The 18,305-nt window shown below is 34.6% G+C and overlaps 1 protein-coding gene across 1 annotated transcript in view; it reads right to left on the bottom strand.

The window, feature by feature from the left end:
• LOC129802588 (cell adhesion molecule Dscam2) overlaps positions 1 to 18,305 on the bottom strand; it is a 184,192-nt gene that overhangs the window by 93,860 nt on the left and 72,027 nt on the right. The window contains exon 2 of the mRNA XM_055848527.1: positions 8,714 to 9,043. Within this exon, the coding sequence (XP_055704502.1) occupies positions 8,714 to 9,043 (330 nt within the window). The remainder of the gene's footprint in view (positions 1 to 8,713; positions 9,044 to 18,305) is intronic.

Here is an 18,305-nt window from a genome sequence, read left to right as displayed (position 1 = left end):
CAGGAGAGCGATTTTAAGCTAAGATTTTAAATGCTAAGTATAGGATTATTAAGATTTGAAACCTATATAACTTTGGGAATATTTAGCTTTCTGGTATAATACTTACAGGGAAGGTAGAGGGTTTCAAGAAATACCCGAAAAGCGAAAAAACAAATTTTGCAAAAAATCGACTTATTCGACTTATTCGATTCTGAGAAGTCGATTTACCTTTTTAAGAGGTAAATCACCGAGAAAAATGTGGATGGTAAAATTTACCATCCTCCATACAAAATTCTAATGGCCGGATAGTAAAAAAGTCACCCAGCAAACGCGATATTAAATTGGACTGTCAAAAATTGTAGAATCTATTGAATGGATAGTAAATTCTAATAGCCGGATGGTAAATTCTAATACCCCCGGATGTTAGATTTTACTAGCCGGATGGTAAATTTTACTGGCAGGATAGTAAATTTTACTAGCCGGATATTAGAATGAAAAATGTCGGAAAAATTTATTTTTCTTTATTTTCATTGCTTTTTGGCCATTGTTTGAGGGCTTGGGGCCCTTCTTGGATGATATTCTCTGTATTTCAAGCCATTTTGGTGCGTGAAAATTGACGACTGCGCCGAGATTTGAACACGCGACCTTTGTGATGACAGTCCAGCATCTTCCAGCTGCGCCACGAATTGCTATAATGTATTCAAAGCATATCGGGAACCGTTGCATCAGCACCCACGATATTCCAAAATGACATTCTAATAGCAGAATGGCAAATTTTACTGGCTTGGATAGTAATTTCAATCCAAATTACTATCCTCCGTTAAAATTTACTGTCTTCCGGTTAAATTTTAACATCTAATATGCGGCCAGTAAAATTTACTTCCCGGATATTAGAATCTAAGAGAGGTCAAGGTAAAATCTAAATGAGGATAGTAGATTTTACCATCCGGCTGTTAGAATTTACTATCCATAGGATAGTAAATTTTAAAATGTCAAGATGGTAGATTCTAAAGGAAAATTTCTATGAAGGATGGTATTTTCTACTATCTTTTGAGATAGTAGAATTTAAAGACACGATTTGTAGAAAATACCATCCAAATTTTTCTCGGTGATACCAACAACTGTGTAGCTTAACCCTTTAACGACGAGACACTTTTTACGGACTGAAAATCAACAATAAAAATTAAACTGAGAAACATAATCAATGATAAGTCTTACATCTAACATTGGAAAGTCCAACATAGTATGATTCGGTGTATTTTGTGCTTCTATGACCGATAGGGACAAAAATATCCCAAAAATTTAAATAATTTTTCTGACAATACTAATGAATAATATTTTTCGCTTTAATGAAAAATATTACGTATGAGGATTGTAGTTTTCATTGCCAAAAGGGTTTTGCTTTAAAAAGAATTGCAAGTATAAAAATTAAATAAAATCATTGTGAATTTGAGAATTTAAAATTTCACCATTTTTGAGCTTAAATATTTATTAAATAGCAAATAGCTAGAGACTTGCAAAAAATATTCTAGATTCCTTCAACCTTCTACTTTACAATTATGTACAGACATAAGAAAAAAATAACTTTAGGTAGTCAGGAAAAATTATTTTCTTTATGGGACACCGGTGTTCCAATCGTCCTTAAAGGGTTAATAGTGCTAATGCAATGAAATTTGAACATGTTTTTTTAACACATTATACTGCTCTCAAATGCTGCTACAGTGCCCGCTTTGTTATTCGGATGATTATTATTGAAAGACAAAATGACAGATGTCCGCTTCGTAATCCGGATGGTTTTTTTCGAATTTGTTCAACGTCTCGAAAATAAATACAAGATTTTTTTGTAGAATTAGAACAAAACTTTTAAAGAAGATTAAAAAGACATAATTAGAGAAGTCTATTCTATTATACCTCATTTATTAAACAAAAGCATCACATGATAATTCATTTTCATTGTGGAACATGCAAGTACACATAACCTCAAAGGTATTAGGTGTCATTGCTTCTAATCACACCTATTGTAATCCTCTGATTTTCTAAAACTGCTCAGATCGAGCTGAAATTCACAGCGTATATGTTTTGAACATCCCTGATGCCGAAAATCATAAGCCGGCAATTTCAGGTCCGGCCGTCTGTAGTACGCAATATCTCTGGTTTGGAAAGAGATATCTTCATACATTTTTTTTTTAAATATATCTACTCGAGCGTACGACGATTTATGTGCCATAAGTTTTTTGACAAACCGGTTCTCAATCGATTAAAAATCACGTTTTGTAGTTTATCTCGAAATCTAAGCATGCGATTTTGAAAATTTTATATTTATGTTGTAGCCCAGGAAATTTAGACCAATTTAAAAAAAAAATTAAGACATTCGTCGAACAGTTCTCGGGATATTTCACTTTAAATATTTTAAGAAAATTTGCTAATAGCGTCAGGCGGGAAAAAAAGCGGGAGAAGCGGCGTCGAACAAGCTTTTCCCATATATATGGCACTCTCTCACTCTCCCTTTCTCTCCCTCTCTCACTCTCTCCCTCTCTCTCTCTCTCTATATATAGTGAGTCTATATTTGAAGATTTGTAAGGTGATTTATACAATTCGCGATCCGCGATTTTTTTGCCGATCTTCGCGGGTTGCGAATTTCTTCATGGATTTTCGCGGATTCTCATACGGGTCGCTGACAGAGGTTCTAAACGGATGTAAAGTATGAGGCCTCTATCTCTCATAGTTTCCGAGATAATCGACTTTGAAGTTTTTTAGACCTTTCTATGCATTTCTCATCCAATTTTTTCCATATTCAAGTCAAATTTTGCGCATATCAAGTCTGAAAGAAGCTCTAAAATGGATGTAAAGTTTGAGGCCTGTGTTTCTCATAGCTTCCGAGAAAATCGACTTTAAAGTTTTTCAGATACTTTTATGCATTTCTCATTCAATTTTCCTTATTAATAACGATAATATGTTACATACTGTTTAAAAATTATTAAAAGAAATTTGCATCATTTATGTATAAATATCGTTCGAGATTGCCACAATCCAAATTTGCAATTAAGGAATCGCACCTCTATAAGCTGATCTAGGCTTATCACTGGCTTTTAAATGTAACTGTCGAGAACTCGTCCGGATTACGACTATACGGATTAGAAAGATGGCACTGTACATAAATTGACATTTCTTTGCATTGATTTCTGTCACGACTGTTTGATGGTTTTAGAACACGACGACGATTCGGGAAAACAGTCGAGGCAGGAACCAACACAAAGAAAAGTCGATAATGTAAAAGCACTATCGACCACAATTTCAGATGGAGGCGTGGCCTAAAATTGCGTGACACTAAGTTAAAAAATTCAATGACTCTTCCTTGCAAAGTCTGCGAATATTTTTTTAAACTTCTGTATTTGAAAACTCAGCGTTATTTTCCTTTAAATGAATTCACGAAAATTTCCCACATGGTAATGACAAATTAATTGAAGGCATCTAATTGTGTCAATTTGCAAGAAATTCAATTTATTTTGCCCGTAAAGGGTTCGTTTGGAGGGTTGAGGGTTTTAGTCTTCTTGCGACAGGGAGATGTTTAATTGCACGACGAAAAGGGATTAAATGGGAGGCAAATTTTGACATCCGGAAAATGTTAATTACACTCGAAAAGGCACATTTATAGACGTAAGTAGATTGTATTAGGGCAAGTTTTGAGGGATGAAAGGTGATTCTTCTTTCTTGTGCCAAACAGACCCTCGGACGCGAAAGGACAAAAGCCGGGATTTACTATAGGAAGTAAAATGCCAATAAAAGCATCCCTCATCCTACCCAATGTATCTTTTGTAGCCAGTGTTTGACTTTTCCCCCCGGAATAGCCCTGGGATTTGTTGAAATTGCTAACCACTGGAGTTTGTTTGGGTAGAGAGACAAAAAGGGGTCGAGTTCGGGAGGAGGGTGGCACGCGCAGAAAAGATCCCTAAGCGTCGAAAATTGAGATTACCCCAAGAATAGTTAACAAAGATTTAATTGAAAGGAACGCAATTTCACGAATAAATGAGGAAGCTTAATATGATTCTCCAACACAGAGGTCTTCCTCTTTTCCTTTCCCCTCAACTTCTTAATTAATATTAATGTACACATCGACAGCTTTCTCATCAAAAGCTCATTTCTCCTTCATCCTGACAAATAAATCTACTACCCAAAAGAATGCGCCATTTGACCCAGTTTTCTGCCTAAATCATTCGATATCTTGAAAATTTATTCATTTATATTTGCCAAGATAAGGGAATTTCTTTAAGATTCCACTTGTCTTCACTTCAACATTGCCGAAGAATGGCAAGAATGGAAATAAGTGATGGGGAAGAATGTAAAACATTCAGTTATCTTCACCTTGAAAGTTTTTTGAAGAGCTTCCTTTGGGATTTAAGGGGACACCAATGTGATGTATTGTGGTATTTCTCTGAAATTAATTGACTATAAATAACCATTCTTTGAAGGTATTCCTTTCTCATTTATTTTAGGTGATTTCCTTAAACTAGTGTCAATTGCTTTCACATGCAAAAAGTTTTCAGCACAAGAAAAAAAGTTCTTTGGCACGAAACAATGAAGAATTTTCGTTAAATTGCATCTAGGAATGTTGAATGATAGCGGAACTATTATCTTCAATCTTTTCTTCTATATTTAACTGTATCACCAAATGGCGCCAAGTCACACTTACAGCACCAAAGCTACTTCCTCAGTTCAAACCTTTTTACTTCTGCTGAGGAAGCTCTCGAGAGCAGCAGGAAAACGTGCCAAAACTCTCAAAAAGTCCACCTCGCACTGTCTTGGATGCCGATATGAGAGAATGAAAAGAGAAGTGATACAAAAGCTGCCGGCAAAAATGTTCTTTCACGTTTTTCTCGGAGGGAAAATGGGCAAGAAAACATTGGCTTTTGGCGCCTTCCTCAGACAATCTCTGAGATAGGGAAAAACCACATGATAAGGTTTTCGTGTGTGGATTTTCGTGGTAAAAGAAACGAAAGCTGAGGAAAGGAACTTTTCAATTATTCATGAAATGCGCACCTATTTTCTACAAACTCTGTGCGCGTGTGAGATTGCCTTCTTGGCCTCACGCTGAGCTTTTCTCAGGAACATCCTCTTGAAAATCACCTCTTATTAACTCAAACATTTTACCTGGAATTTCAGTGAATATTTTTTTATTCCTTATCAATCTCGAAATATCGATACATTATATATGAGCAGAGCTTGTCTACGAAATTCGAATTCACCGAAATTTTATGCTAAAGGGTTAAGAGTCCAGTTCTCTTGCCTCATTCAACAATTGTAGATTGATAAATTTAACAAAACGTCGTCTAATCTTCAAACTTCTAGAACAATCTGACTATTGCTCAATATGACTAAATGGAAAAGCTACACAGAAAAAAAAATGTTTTGTAAAAATGTTCGTAAATGTTTGTGAATTCCTATGGGAGACTTACGACATGTTCGTAAATCGTGTAACCCACAAACAAGTTCGTAAAAGTTTGTATTTTTTCACAAACATTGTTCGTAACATGATCACTTGACGAGCATTTTTTGTACTTTTACAAACATTTGTTCGTAAACACACAAAAAATGTTCGTAAAATTTTGTCATTTGTTCGTACTTTTTTATTTGCTTGACGAACATTTTACGAAGATTTACGAACAAATGACAAAATTTTACGAACATTTTTGTGTGTTTACGAACATTTACGAACAAATGTTTGTAAAAGTACAAAAAATTTTCGTCAAATGATCATGTTACGAACAATGTTTGTGAAAAAAGTACAAACTTTTACGAACTTGTTTGTAGGTTACGATTTACGAGCAATTCGTAAGCCCCCCATAGGAATTCATAAACATGTACGAACATTTTTACAAAATATTTTTTTTCTGTGTATATGAAATAATTTCTAAATAATCACCATAAATAACATGAATATGCGAAGTTTGAGTCGACAGGAAAAATCTTAATCTGCATTTTAATGAGTTTTATTTTTGCCGAATTGGGATTAGGCTTTAATAGAAATTGCGGAAAAATGAGCAAAAAGCAAAACTGAGATTGATGAATTTTAATTAAACTCGATATAACATCTGGTTAGATTTTCCTAAACCTTTGAATAAAATTTTTTATTGGTTGGAGTGGTTGGAGTTATCACATTTTTGCTTTAATATATCGCTGTCATCACATACAAAAAAGAATAATAAAATTCTGTAGTGCACAAAATTAAATAAATTTGGTATTGTTAAATTGTTGAACTACTTGGCTTATAGAATATTTCATAATTAGGTTCTTAAACTAAATTTAAAGTCACTACTGAATTTATTTAAGATTATTTTCTTCCTGATTTACAATAATATCAATAAGTAACTATCAAACGAAGGAATTCCATGAGAATCCTTTAGATCGCCAAAATGATTCAAGCTAAGAATCACTGAGTTGCAAAGAATCTTAAAATTTGGGTCTTGAAATACATATCTGGAAGATTCTAAGAGTCAAGGATCTCAATTTTTCAATAATATCAAATTTGTCAAATTATTCTCTCATTTTGAGACAAGGAAAATTTATTGATTTTACCCTCTGTGGCTATGTACATTCTGAAGATAGTATCTCGGCTAACACAAGGTTATTACTAGCTCAATACTTTATACAAAGTATCATTGTCCATGCTCTTTAAAAAGAGCTCTGTCCAAGTGTATAAAATAACTCCTTAATAAGTACTTATTAAATCTTTAATTAAGGTATATTTTGGGCAACAACTGGTGGTAAAAATTGGCAACTGGAATAGAGACTACGATAGACATATCATCGGTTGCGTCTACCTCTGTCGTATCTGCATTTCTTTTGTGTCAACATTTCACGCAAGAGAGGACGTCTGTATTGTAGCTTGCACCGAATGCAGATACAAAACAAATGCAGATACGATAGAAGTAGACGTAACCGACGATATGTTAACCAGAAAAACATAACCGCAAAATTTTATTAAGTAAAAGCGAAATCCAATTAAATAAGTGAAATACAATTCAATATTATTGTTTGCATTTTGATTAGGTAAGTATATTTCAAGAAGGAAAATTGGTCTGAGAACTGCGTGGTACAATTGGTAAGAGCGTTTGGCTCTAGGGCGATATGAACACCGATTCGACTATTACAGTTTTGAGTTCGAGTCCCGTCGGGTGCAAATGATTGAAGCGTCTGAAAGGAATACATTTCTCAAACACAATATAAAGCGAACCAAAAATTGCAAACTGAACAATGTACAAAATAGCAATAAAGCCCGGTACATCAAAATAAATAATAATAAAAATAGTATAACTCATGGCTGACCCCTTAATCCCAATGGCTTGTAAATCGGGAATGTTATTTTGCCCGCAACTGCTGTCCCACCCTGGTAAAAATAAAAGGATCTAATACTGTAGAAAATTGGTTTATAGATTGCAGATGTGTTTTTGGAGAGGGGGATTCCATCCGGATTCCGGATGCGGTAACATTATTTGTGGAGTATTTCACCCAAGATCAAAAACTACCTCTTATCCAGAACTTTCGATACGCTCTGTGTCTCTCTGTAGGAAGAGTGTCTGGTACATCCCTTGAGATCTTTTGTGAAAGTACCTTCCCGCCAATGCAAAACATCCCCTACCCAACGAAACCCACAGATATCTGATAACATTCGACCACTGAGGAAGACACAGAGCATGTCGAAAGTTCTGGAGAAGAGGTAGTTTTTGATCTTGAGTTGAAAACACAAATAGTGTTGCCGCATCCGGACGGAGTCCCCGTCTCCGAAAATCCATCTGTAAAAGGATCAAATTGATCCTAATTTGATCCTTTTGCTAAGGATGGATTAAATTTCAAACTTCGAATGCACATTTAACACAATAGGACATGTTTATTTGATCCATCCTTTGCAAGAGAATCAAATTCTTTTATTTTTATCAGTGGATAATCTATTTTCCCTTCAGAGATTTCTCTAAAATCCTCAAAAGCCTCAGTGGATCAGTTGTTAGAGTAGTGTCTCTATGACTGTGAGGTCTCGGGTTCGAAATTCGGCATCTCCAGATTTTTCAGCAGCCGTATCGAATTAGTCCAGTGAATGGATGAAAAAGTAATGCTTAATGCATTGACATTGAACTGCCTAAACAAGAGAGGCTGGTACAGAATCGAGTTCGGCATAAAGAGATCTGTCGATACAAATACACATTCACTGCCACTGATCCAACCAAGGCTGATATGCCGCAATATAGAAACGGAACTGTGTGTGTACCTCAGGCATACAGAAACCGAGATATGGAGCTGGAGATTAAGATAGAATGGAGTAATGGGGAGTGCATATGCATAATGGGCTCAAGTAATGGCCTCTACACACTAGAGAAATTTATGTCCATATTGAAGCAAATTCCATACGCTTGTGTAGGAAAAACTGATCAATATGGACATAAATTTCTCTAGTATGTAGAGGCCATAAGTGACCTGGATGCAGCGGAACAGATAAAGTGTTCCTCATAACGCTTTATTCCCTATTATGATGCTAATTATCGATATTCCTCCCAAAGGGGTAACTCATAGGCTAACACTGAACGCTAGAAGAAGTCGGCATTTCTGCGAGAGACATCTATGATTACAATTCAAATACTAACACGTGGTTTAACCGTTAAGAAGAAGCTAGTATTAACAATTATTAATTTTTAATATTGTTGTAGTGATTGTAATAATAATAGAAATTGGAAGAAAAACTCACCAGCTCTGACTTGTACATCCCTGGAGATGACTCTCCCAATGTTGTTGGAAGCAACACATCGATAGATAGTATTGTGAATATCTTGACGATAGGCAGCTGCTGGAAAAGGCAGCAACACCAGAGTTCCGTTACGTAGGACCCTCCGGACCCCACCTACATCACCCACCGAAGTTCCATCTACAGACAACCAGTCAATCGATGGCTGTGGACTTCCTGATGCTGAACAGTCTAACCAGGCTCCAGAAGAATTGCTGAATTCCAAACGTGGCGGAGGTTCCATCACGAAGCCCGGTCCACGCAGGTGAGAGTCGAACACGGTGGCAGTTGATTCTGAAAGTTAGAAGAAAAAACTGTGATGTAGCAAAACTCTTGGGTTGTCTCTGCATTGAACACATTTTCAATGTTTTCAATATTGATTTTACAGATGGGAAAATTCCAAGTACAGGATGTACAGATGGGATATGTTGTTTTTTGCCGATGCACTTGTTTGTCTTTCATTCACACCAACCACTTAATTCGATGTGGAATCCAGGTGAGAAGAGAGGGTTTTACACTTTACCAAGATAATGGTAGAGGATTCAATGGTATGAGACTTCATGAAAAAATCCAGGAAAAATATCACGTGAGAATGCAGTGTTTACATGAAATACTCTGAATATAGTTTCCGCCAGAGTAAACAATGAAGTTACTTCTCGTTTAGATTTCGGTTTGGGATGCCTTAAGTATTTCCAACTAGAGATTCAACTTCAAAATTCATTCTTTTATATTTTTAGTTTATTTTCTATTTAATCTTGATAGGGGAAGTGTGCCGAATTTCGGCCAGCTTCTAATTTCGGCCACTTCGAGTGTAATTTCGGTCATGGAAATAAATTAATTGAAATTATGTATGTTATCTTCGAATAGTCAATGAATTCATTTTTCTTTTAAATATTTCTTCATATTAGGATGTATTAACACAAAGACTGTTAAATTTTAGGTATAATTTAAATTTAAATTGCGTTGTAAAAACTCAGTGTGAAAACGGTCTTACAAAAAATGTGACAGATCGATTGTGTTTCTAGCAATCTCACGATTTGTGGTGAAGCGCAAAGGGTTTTCCTTCGGTGTTTTTCATGAAAATTGATTAGTTTTCCTTAAAGATTGTTTCTGTTTATGGTAATAGTGAAACAATCTTTAAATTTCGAATGAAATTTCCCAGCTGGATCCTGTATTTCGCGTAAAAAGTATATACTTTGTGAGCGTCTCTCCGGTGAGGTAGTGTTGCCTATTCCGGCAACATCTTTTCCTTTCCTAAATTTCTTATTCATTTTATGGTTTTTTTTTACAATTTCTGAGTTCTACAATGTTCCAGAGAAAAAAAAAACCATCGTTTCTATGAAAAAGATGATGTGAAAAAGGCCTTGGAAGAGTTCAAGAAGAGCAAATTGCTATGGGAATCTGCGCGTAAATTTGAAATGCTACTCTTCAGGTCTTCAGGACAAATAACACAAAAGATATCTGGGCTTGTGGGTCATATAAACATATTAAACTAAATATTAAACTCGTTCCGTTTGACGTTTTGAAATTTTCTATCCGTTGCGTCACAAAAGATGATCAGAAAAAAGGTGGCCGGTATTTCACTCAAAGTGGCCGGAATACTACCCAAAGCAATGTCCATATTATTATTAATTTTTTAATATTTTAGGAAGTGATTTAAAGAAAACAAAGGTGATAAACTAGTTTTCAAGGTTACACACAACCCTCCCGATAAGGAAGTAACAAAAAATATCAATATGAATTAAAAATAGTGCATTTCAAAGTTAGGACTCCGGTGCTTATATGCAACTATGCCAAAATTTGGCACACTTACCCTACAGGGTAAGTGTGCCAAATTTCGGCATAGTTGCTTGCAAGCGCCAAAGTCTTAGGTTTTAAATGTAATAATTTTTATACAAATTGAATTTTTTGTTACTTCTTTTTAAGGAGTGTTGCTTGGAACCTTGTAGACAATTTATCGTCTTTATTGCCTATAAAATTATTCTTAATGCATTTCAATATGAGTAAAAATGTAAACATAGCTTTGGTGGCCTATTTCGGCCACCTCGGTTCTCATAGTTCCGTGTCCTTCCGGAATTCTTGCAAAGTTTTTTTCACATCATCTCGATCGTAGAATGGGCATTTTTTGCTATTATTTTGCATTGTTTATTCTCTACAGTTTGCAAAAACTACAAATTCATGAAATTATAAGGAACAAAAGAGGTGGCCGAAATTGCAAGCTGGTCGAAATTTGGTACACTTACCCTATGGGATAAACTTGAAGTAAATGAAATTAGTTTAAAAGCATCCATTTGTATTTCTGATAACCTAGATAAAGTATGGTAGGTTGTTACTGGTGTAATGGTAAATTTAAGGCGTAGTCCATGTTTTTAAATAAGAACTTTGACCAAGTACATAAAATAAGTCCTTATTAAGTTCTTAATAATGGAATTTCTGGATGATAGTAGTGACATATGGTGGCAAAAATATGGAACTTTTATAGAGAATAGAATACGATGGACACATGGGGGATAGATATTTGATGGAAAGAGATGCATCAATATCAAAGAACAACATGACTTCTAAAGGTCCAAGGGATTCCTCTAAATTTTGATTGGATTTGATATGTTTGTGGTTAATAGCTTAGTTCTTGAACCTGAATAAGGTAAAAAAAAACTCTTAATTTTCTCTCATAAAAAAACTAATTTATCGCAATCAACTCTGGTCTCCCGTTTTTAACACTTTATCAGTGGAAACATTATTTGTACGGAGTGCCGCTTTGAGAAATCAAGCTGCCAGCTTCTAATTTGAGGAAAATACTGGTGGAATGTGTATTTGACGCTTTTCCATTAGATATGGCTGTCAGGGAAGAATCTATCCGTGGTATCTTCCTGCATTTCATCACACCCACCCACACAAATCGCCCACTGTTTTGTCTCTTCAAGCCCCAACATGAAATTTGCGCTTTCTCTGAGCCTCTTCTCTAAGCGCGTGGATAAAACTTTGACGAGACAATGTGCCCCAAGTTGTGTTTGAACTTTTTTGGGAGGGTGTGGGTGGGTGGGGGGGAATCCATGTCTGCGGATGGTTGACGCGACTCTGCCAAAAATATGTTGTGTTGGTTTCCTCTTCGTTGAGCTTTGGCGCGTCTTTTGTGGTGTGAGAAATCGTTTTGTCATTCCAAATGATTTATGTGAGAATAATACGATGAATTAAATTTGATATGACATACTCCTTGTATGACTTTTCATACCAAATTTTCAGTCTGCGAGACACAAAGTCTTCACATAATTCATTTTTGTGCATCATATAGAAATCTTATTAAATTAATTTTATGTACACTTCCTGATTTTTGCTCTTAATCACATTGTTCTTCGTGCAATTGCCACCCACATTTTCGTCAGAGCAAAATGAGATATACCCCAAGGAGTTGCAAGGATTTTGGGGCGGAAAAATACAGTATTCCTGAAGAAGTCAAGGAGAGAAAATGAAAAATTCATTTCGACTTCATAAAAGAGGTGAAGTGAATGAGGAAAAAAAATTTGTAGAATTTCTATTCATTAGAAAACCCATTCTCACTCTTCTGGAAGTTTTGCAGACAGCGAAATAACGTTCAAGAACATTGTTAAAAAGTTTCCCAAAACGTTATTCAGAACGCGATCCTCCAGGGAGACTTTCGGAATGAAAGTCCAAGAACAAGGGGACAAAAACTATAAGTTAAAAAATAAGATTTTTTTTCTATGTCAAATGCGAGCTCTGCTTTTGGATTGATGAGGTAGAGAGAAATATTCACGCTTTTTTTCTGACAGTTTTTTTTAATAAGTTAGACGAATCTTTAAAGTCACTGATTGTTTACAAACTTTAAAAAGTTGCTTTTTAGTTTTAATTCAATAGAAGATTCTATTTAAAAGCATTTCCCTAGATTCTTCTAGGTGTATTTTTTTCTAATTTTTATTTTTCGTTAAGCATTTAAATCAGGACATTCTCCTTATTAGACTTTTAATAGGATGGATTAACAGGTCATTCAATAAGTCCCTAAGATGAACGTAGATAGCGCGATTATCAAAAAAAAAAAAACTTGAATCACTCATCTTTCAAATGATATTTAACTTGACAGCAATCGCACCATTAGTTCTCATGTTACAGCTGTTAACTCTTTCGCGTCACACTTTTATTCAGCAAGTGAATTCATGTAAAATTGGGTTTTTCCTAATGCTTTATGATCAAATATAATAGTTCAGAGAGGAAAAAAAATTCCATTGCATGAAAACTCGGAAAAACTCCGGGTCATATATGACCCTATTGTCCTTAAGGGAAGTGTACATAACATTTTCAAAATCTATATCATGGGTTTTCTAAGAGTTTTTTTGCTTGAAGTTATTAATTTGGCCAAAACTATGGCACACTGGATTGTCTTGATGAACACTGTACTCCTGGTGTTCAAGGAATCTTCCTGGTAATCCCTTGAACAGTCTCTGTCACAATATTTTGAGTGGTAGGGTGAAAGGAACGTCTATTGACACTTTAAGAACTCGTGTCAGCACCTATTGACACCCTACTCTGTACCATTTGGGATACAAAATTTGAATATCTTTGTTTATAGTAAAAGGTATATTACGGAAAAAACGTTATATTATACTTATATTTTATTAGATACATTAAATAATTTTCAACATTTTGCCAAAAGTGTCAATAGGCGTTCCCTGTCGAATAGACGTTCCTCCGACCCTATATAGCAAAAATAAACTTATCCACATATTTATTCATACACAATACAATTGCACAATATGGGACGCTTGCAGAATACTCTAAAATATTGCAAAATATGTTATAATTCATCAGATATAATATGAAATGTTCAGGAGCAAGATATTTTCATTCTGGATTTCACAAAGAAAAACAATGTCCCAACTGTCCCAACTACATTGTTGGCACGAAAACACTTTCATAAACTTTTCCCTTACCGACAATGGGGTCATATATGACCCGGAAATTCCTACGAACTTTTCTTCAAAATTGAGAGTAGTTTATTATATCAGTATATGCAATATACAATCTTTGGATATTCTATTTTGTGTTTCTAAAGAACTTTTGCTGAAAAAAATAAATGAATATAAAAAAATTGAAAAAGAAAAGTCATTTCACTAAATTCGAAATTCGTGATTTTTGATCTCGAATATTTTCTTTTCCTGATTAAAAAAGGTTTCTTTTTGGTGGTCTCTTTCTTCTTTATCGTAAGTGATATTAAATTCATTCATAATTTGATGATTTTAAGAGAACATTGTGTTTTCCAAACAAGTTTAAGTAATCTACTGCTAAAGAATTAATTTCCCGACTTTAAAGAATCGAATCTCAAAAATCCCTAGAACAATTTGCTGTAAGATAGAATTTTTGTATTTTCAAAAATAATTAAGATCCATAAATGAGGCATTTAGAGAATTCACATGAGGTGTCTCTATTGGTCAAATATATACCTCCAAGGATCCTCTATGCTCTCCCAAAGAGAGCACCTAAATATCTGTGGGCCTATTCTGCTGTTGAAACGGAGCTTATCACGCCTAAAAATCACGATTTTGCGTGATGCAAATACACATCATACACATAGCTTTGGCTCTGTGTGCGTGGAGATTTGGCGCTTTCAGCGACATAGCATGTGTAGTAGTGAGGAAAAATCGTGAAAATGGCTGTTATTTTAAAAATCACGCAAATTTTATCTCGCGAGCTCCTGGAGGTCCCGAGATGAAAAATTAAATGCATTTGAGGTGGAAAATTGCTGTTTAACGCAAAGAAATAGTTATTAATATTCTTTCTATTAATTTTAAGAAATATATAATTCCCATTGTTTCACTAGATTTTTTGTGAAACCCCTTTCAAAACGGGGATGGGGAAAAGAGTTTGGGAAGGAAATAAGAGTATTTAAAGTTAGTGATACAAACTCTATGTACAAAAAATTATTCCACCAAGTTGATAAATAATTTCAAAGAAAATAAGCCAAGCTTATTTTAACAGAACAATACCTTGTGGAAAGTGGCGAAAATTTATAATATTAGATGAGTTCATATATTCTGTCAGTAGAAGAGGTAAAAAGTTTGGAGTGGTATATCTCAGCTCCTGATGAACATAATTGGATGAGTGAACTATTGTTGGAAAGCTTGGTTCATTAGCTTTCAGAATCTGGTATATGTAATTGGCTATGGGGAAATCATGGTCATCCAGAACCATTTATGTCGAAGAAGACACTTTTTGCAGCGTCATTTTTGACCATCTACTGCTGGGACCAGGAGTGATCCACAATTCTCGCACTTAGACTGTTCGTTAGAGGAACTCAAAGGGTATAATTTGTAGACGAAACTTTTTTTTTGGACATCTTACTTTTTTTTATTCATCGAATTTTGCAAGAATTTTGAAGTGTTAAACGCAAGGAAAAAATTACTGAAATCCTAAAAGAGTGGTTTCTGGAGGGGAAGGATAGACGTTGGGATGAAATTGATGTGATATTTGGATTCCTTGGATCAACTTATGGGGGAGTACTTAGAACATTCCAAGTCGATATCTTCATTAGTTTGTCCAGAAAATGAAATAGAAGGATTTCTGTCATTTTTTTTCTATGCGTGTAAAATGTTAAAATTCTTGCAAAAGTGGATGAATAAAAAAAAGTAAGATGTCCAAGAAAAAAGTTTCTTCCACAAATTATACCATTTGAGTTCCTCTAACGAACAGTCCAAGTGCGAGAATTGTGGGTCACTCCTGGTCCCAGCAGTAGATGGTCAAAAATGACGCTGCAAAAAGTGTCTTCTTCGACATAAATGGTTCTGGATGACCATGATTTACCCATAGCCAATTACATATACCAGATTCTGAAAGCTAATGAACCAAGCTTTCCAACAATAGTTCACTCATCCAATTATGTTCATCAGGAGCTGAGATATACCACTCCAAACTTTTTACCTCTTCTACTGACAGAATATATGAACTCATCTAATATTGTATTTTCATACAATGCAATGATCGGAACCATCTTAGAGTAAATTCTACAGAATTCAGCAAAATTTGCCGGATGGGTGACTTTGTAATTAACTTTTGCGATGGTGGCGACGGTAGATGCTTCAATCTGACTACTTACTCCGGGAAAACAAATTTTCTTTCACAAAATCTACGAAATTTCAGACCAATCACTCATAAATAATACCCATCAAAACTTCGTTCTACAATTCCGTGTTTCTTCTTCTTTTTTTTCCAGCGACATACTCAAGAGCATAAGTTTCATGCTGTGAAAAAATTACTGCTAAATTTATGAATACCAATTCTGACCCATCCGTCTAAAATATTTACGACAATTCATAATTTATATGAATTACTTTCAAAATTTGTACACCATTTCCAACTTAATATTTCCCCCTTGCCTGTGATTTCTCGAGGTTTTACAGAAACAAATAGTGAAAACTATAGATTAAAAGAGAAAATCATTGAAAATTTGAATTTTCTTGCTTGGCACAGTAGTTGCAAGAAAACTTATTAAAATTGGCTAAATTTATGAAATAGAATGTCCAACGGTAATTATTTTGAAATTTCATCACGCAGCCAAAGAGCGAATGAGAGAGTGCGAGCGAAAGCAATAGTGTGCTCAAGATTGACAACTGCAGTGGAGTTAAATGTAGTTGACGGATTTTTCCAGAGTTTTTTGCGAATTTTCTTAGTTGGTAAGTCAAAGGACAACAATTTTAGTCTCGTGAAAGGTGTTTGTATGCTTTACAGTGATTATTTTGTTCACAATTTCATTTAATGTGGGCCGAAACCAGCCTCACACACACAAGCACTATCACGAAATTAGTGATAAATCTGCGTTTCACAGCAGAATAAGGGCCCTGGTTTAGTTTGTTATATATGATTTTTTTTTAAACTTCAGTCCAAAGCATTTTTTGGGGATTCCTTAGGAAAACCTTATTAATTCACACTCAAGGGGTGGTTTTACAGATTTCGTCTATTAATATAAAGTTGTAGGGCAACTCTTCACCATTCCAACGGATATCTAAAATTTAAATTATATATAATCAATATATATAGAAATATAATCAATAAAGTAAAACAAAATAGCTAAAAGGCAAAAGTAATAAATTCTCAGAATTGTGATGTGATTGAAAAAAATGAAAGTCATTTTCTAAATCAGCACACCCAATACCATAATAATCAACTAATATTTCTTAAGAATTTTTTTATTGTATACCTGTGTTATCAGACAAATTTAATTTCTTCTAAGTTTTTTTTTGAATAATTTAACAATTTATTGAAGAAATCAGCGCAAAATGTATAATTTATAATGCATTTTTTAACAGTTGAACCTTTTTGTTCTAACTACTTTTTGTCCGCGTTAAATTCACTGAATTGTCGTTTAACCCTTTAAGAACGATTGGAACACCGGTGTCCCATAAAGAAAATAATTTTTCCTGACTACCTAAAGTTAGTTTTTTCTTTTGTTTGTACATTTTTACAAAGTAGAAGGTTGAAGGAATCTAGATTAGTTTTTGCAAGTCTCTAGCTATTTGCTATGTAGTAAATATTTAAGCTCAAAAATGGCGATTTTTTAAATTCTCAAATTCATTGATTTTATTTATTTTTTATACTTCTAAAATTTTTTAAGCAAAACCCTTTTGGCAATAAAAACTACAATACTCATACGTAATATTTTTCATTAAAGCGAAATATATTATTCATTGGTATTGTCAGAAAAATTACTTAAATTTTTGGGCTATTTTTGTCCCTATCGTCCATAGAAGCACAAAATACACCGAATCAGACTCTGTTGGACTTTCCAATGTTAGATGCAAGATTTATCATTGATTATGTTTCTCAGTTTAATTTTTATTGTTAGATTTTCAATCCGTAAAAAGTGTCTCGTCGTTAAAGGATCAATTCAAAAAAAAATCTCCTACGTTTTTCAGTTCCGAAAATCTGCATAATCCCGAAACCCGCTGTATTTGTCTTTCTTAATAACCTTTAAAGCTTTGATTCTATAAATCAGTAAATTATCTGTAGGCATATTAAAATTTTAATAAAGGTATGAAATATTATCGGTTATTACAATTTTTCGGAGGGACTTATGTTCTTTTTTAACCGTTACTAAATCGTTGAGTTGGCAACCCCTCGGTATGAAATGTTTCCAATCTGAACTTTTCCTCCCCCAAGCCCTAGAATTTGTCCAGAGGAGAGGGAAATGTGCAAAAGTCTGTGAAGTTGTAGGGAGCAGAACGCGAGAATATTTCATACAAGTGCTACTATTCTTGTGTAAGTCTGGTTCGCAGTCCAAGAGGAACATTTGTTCGCTCAGCATGTGACTGCCACTTTACCCGAGGGACGACGACCGGTGTGATATTAAGATTGATAGTCATGTGATTTTCCTCCCCCAACCATGTGGAGATTCCTCAAGAGAATGGGACCTCCCATGTCTTTGAGGTGAAAAGCACACAACAAAAGTTCTTATTCTCAGTTGAGATGGACCACGTTCATGGAAATATTGCTGTCTTCCACACTGTGTTCCGTTTTCTGGAAAAAAAATGTCTCGTGGTACGTCTTGTTGGCT

This window comes from Phlebotomus papatasi, chromosome 2 (genome assembly GCF_024763615.1).
Source record: "Phlebotomus papatasi isolate M1 chromosome 2, Ppap_2.1, whole genome shotgun sequence".
Taxonomy (NCBI): domain Eukaryota; kingdom Metazoa; phylum Arthropoda; class Insecta; order Diptera; family Psychodidae; genus Phlebotomus; species Phlebotomus papatasi.
This window is presented reverse-complemented; position numbering and strand designations above follow the sequence as displayed.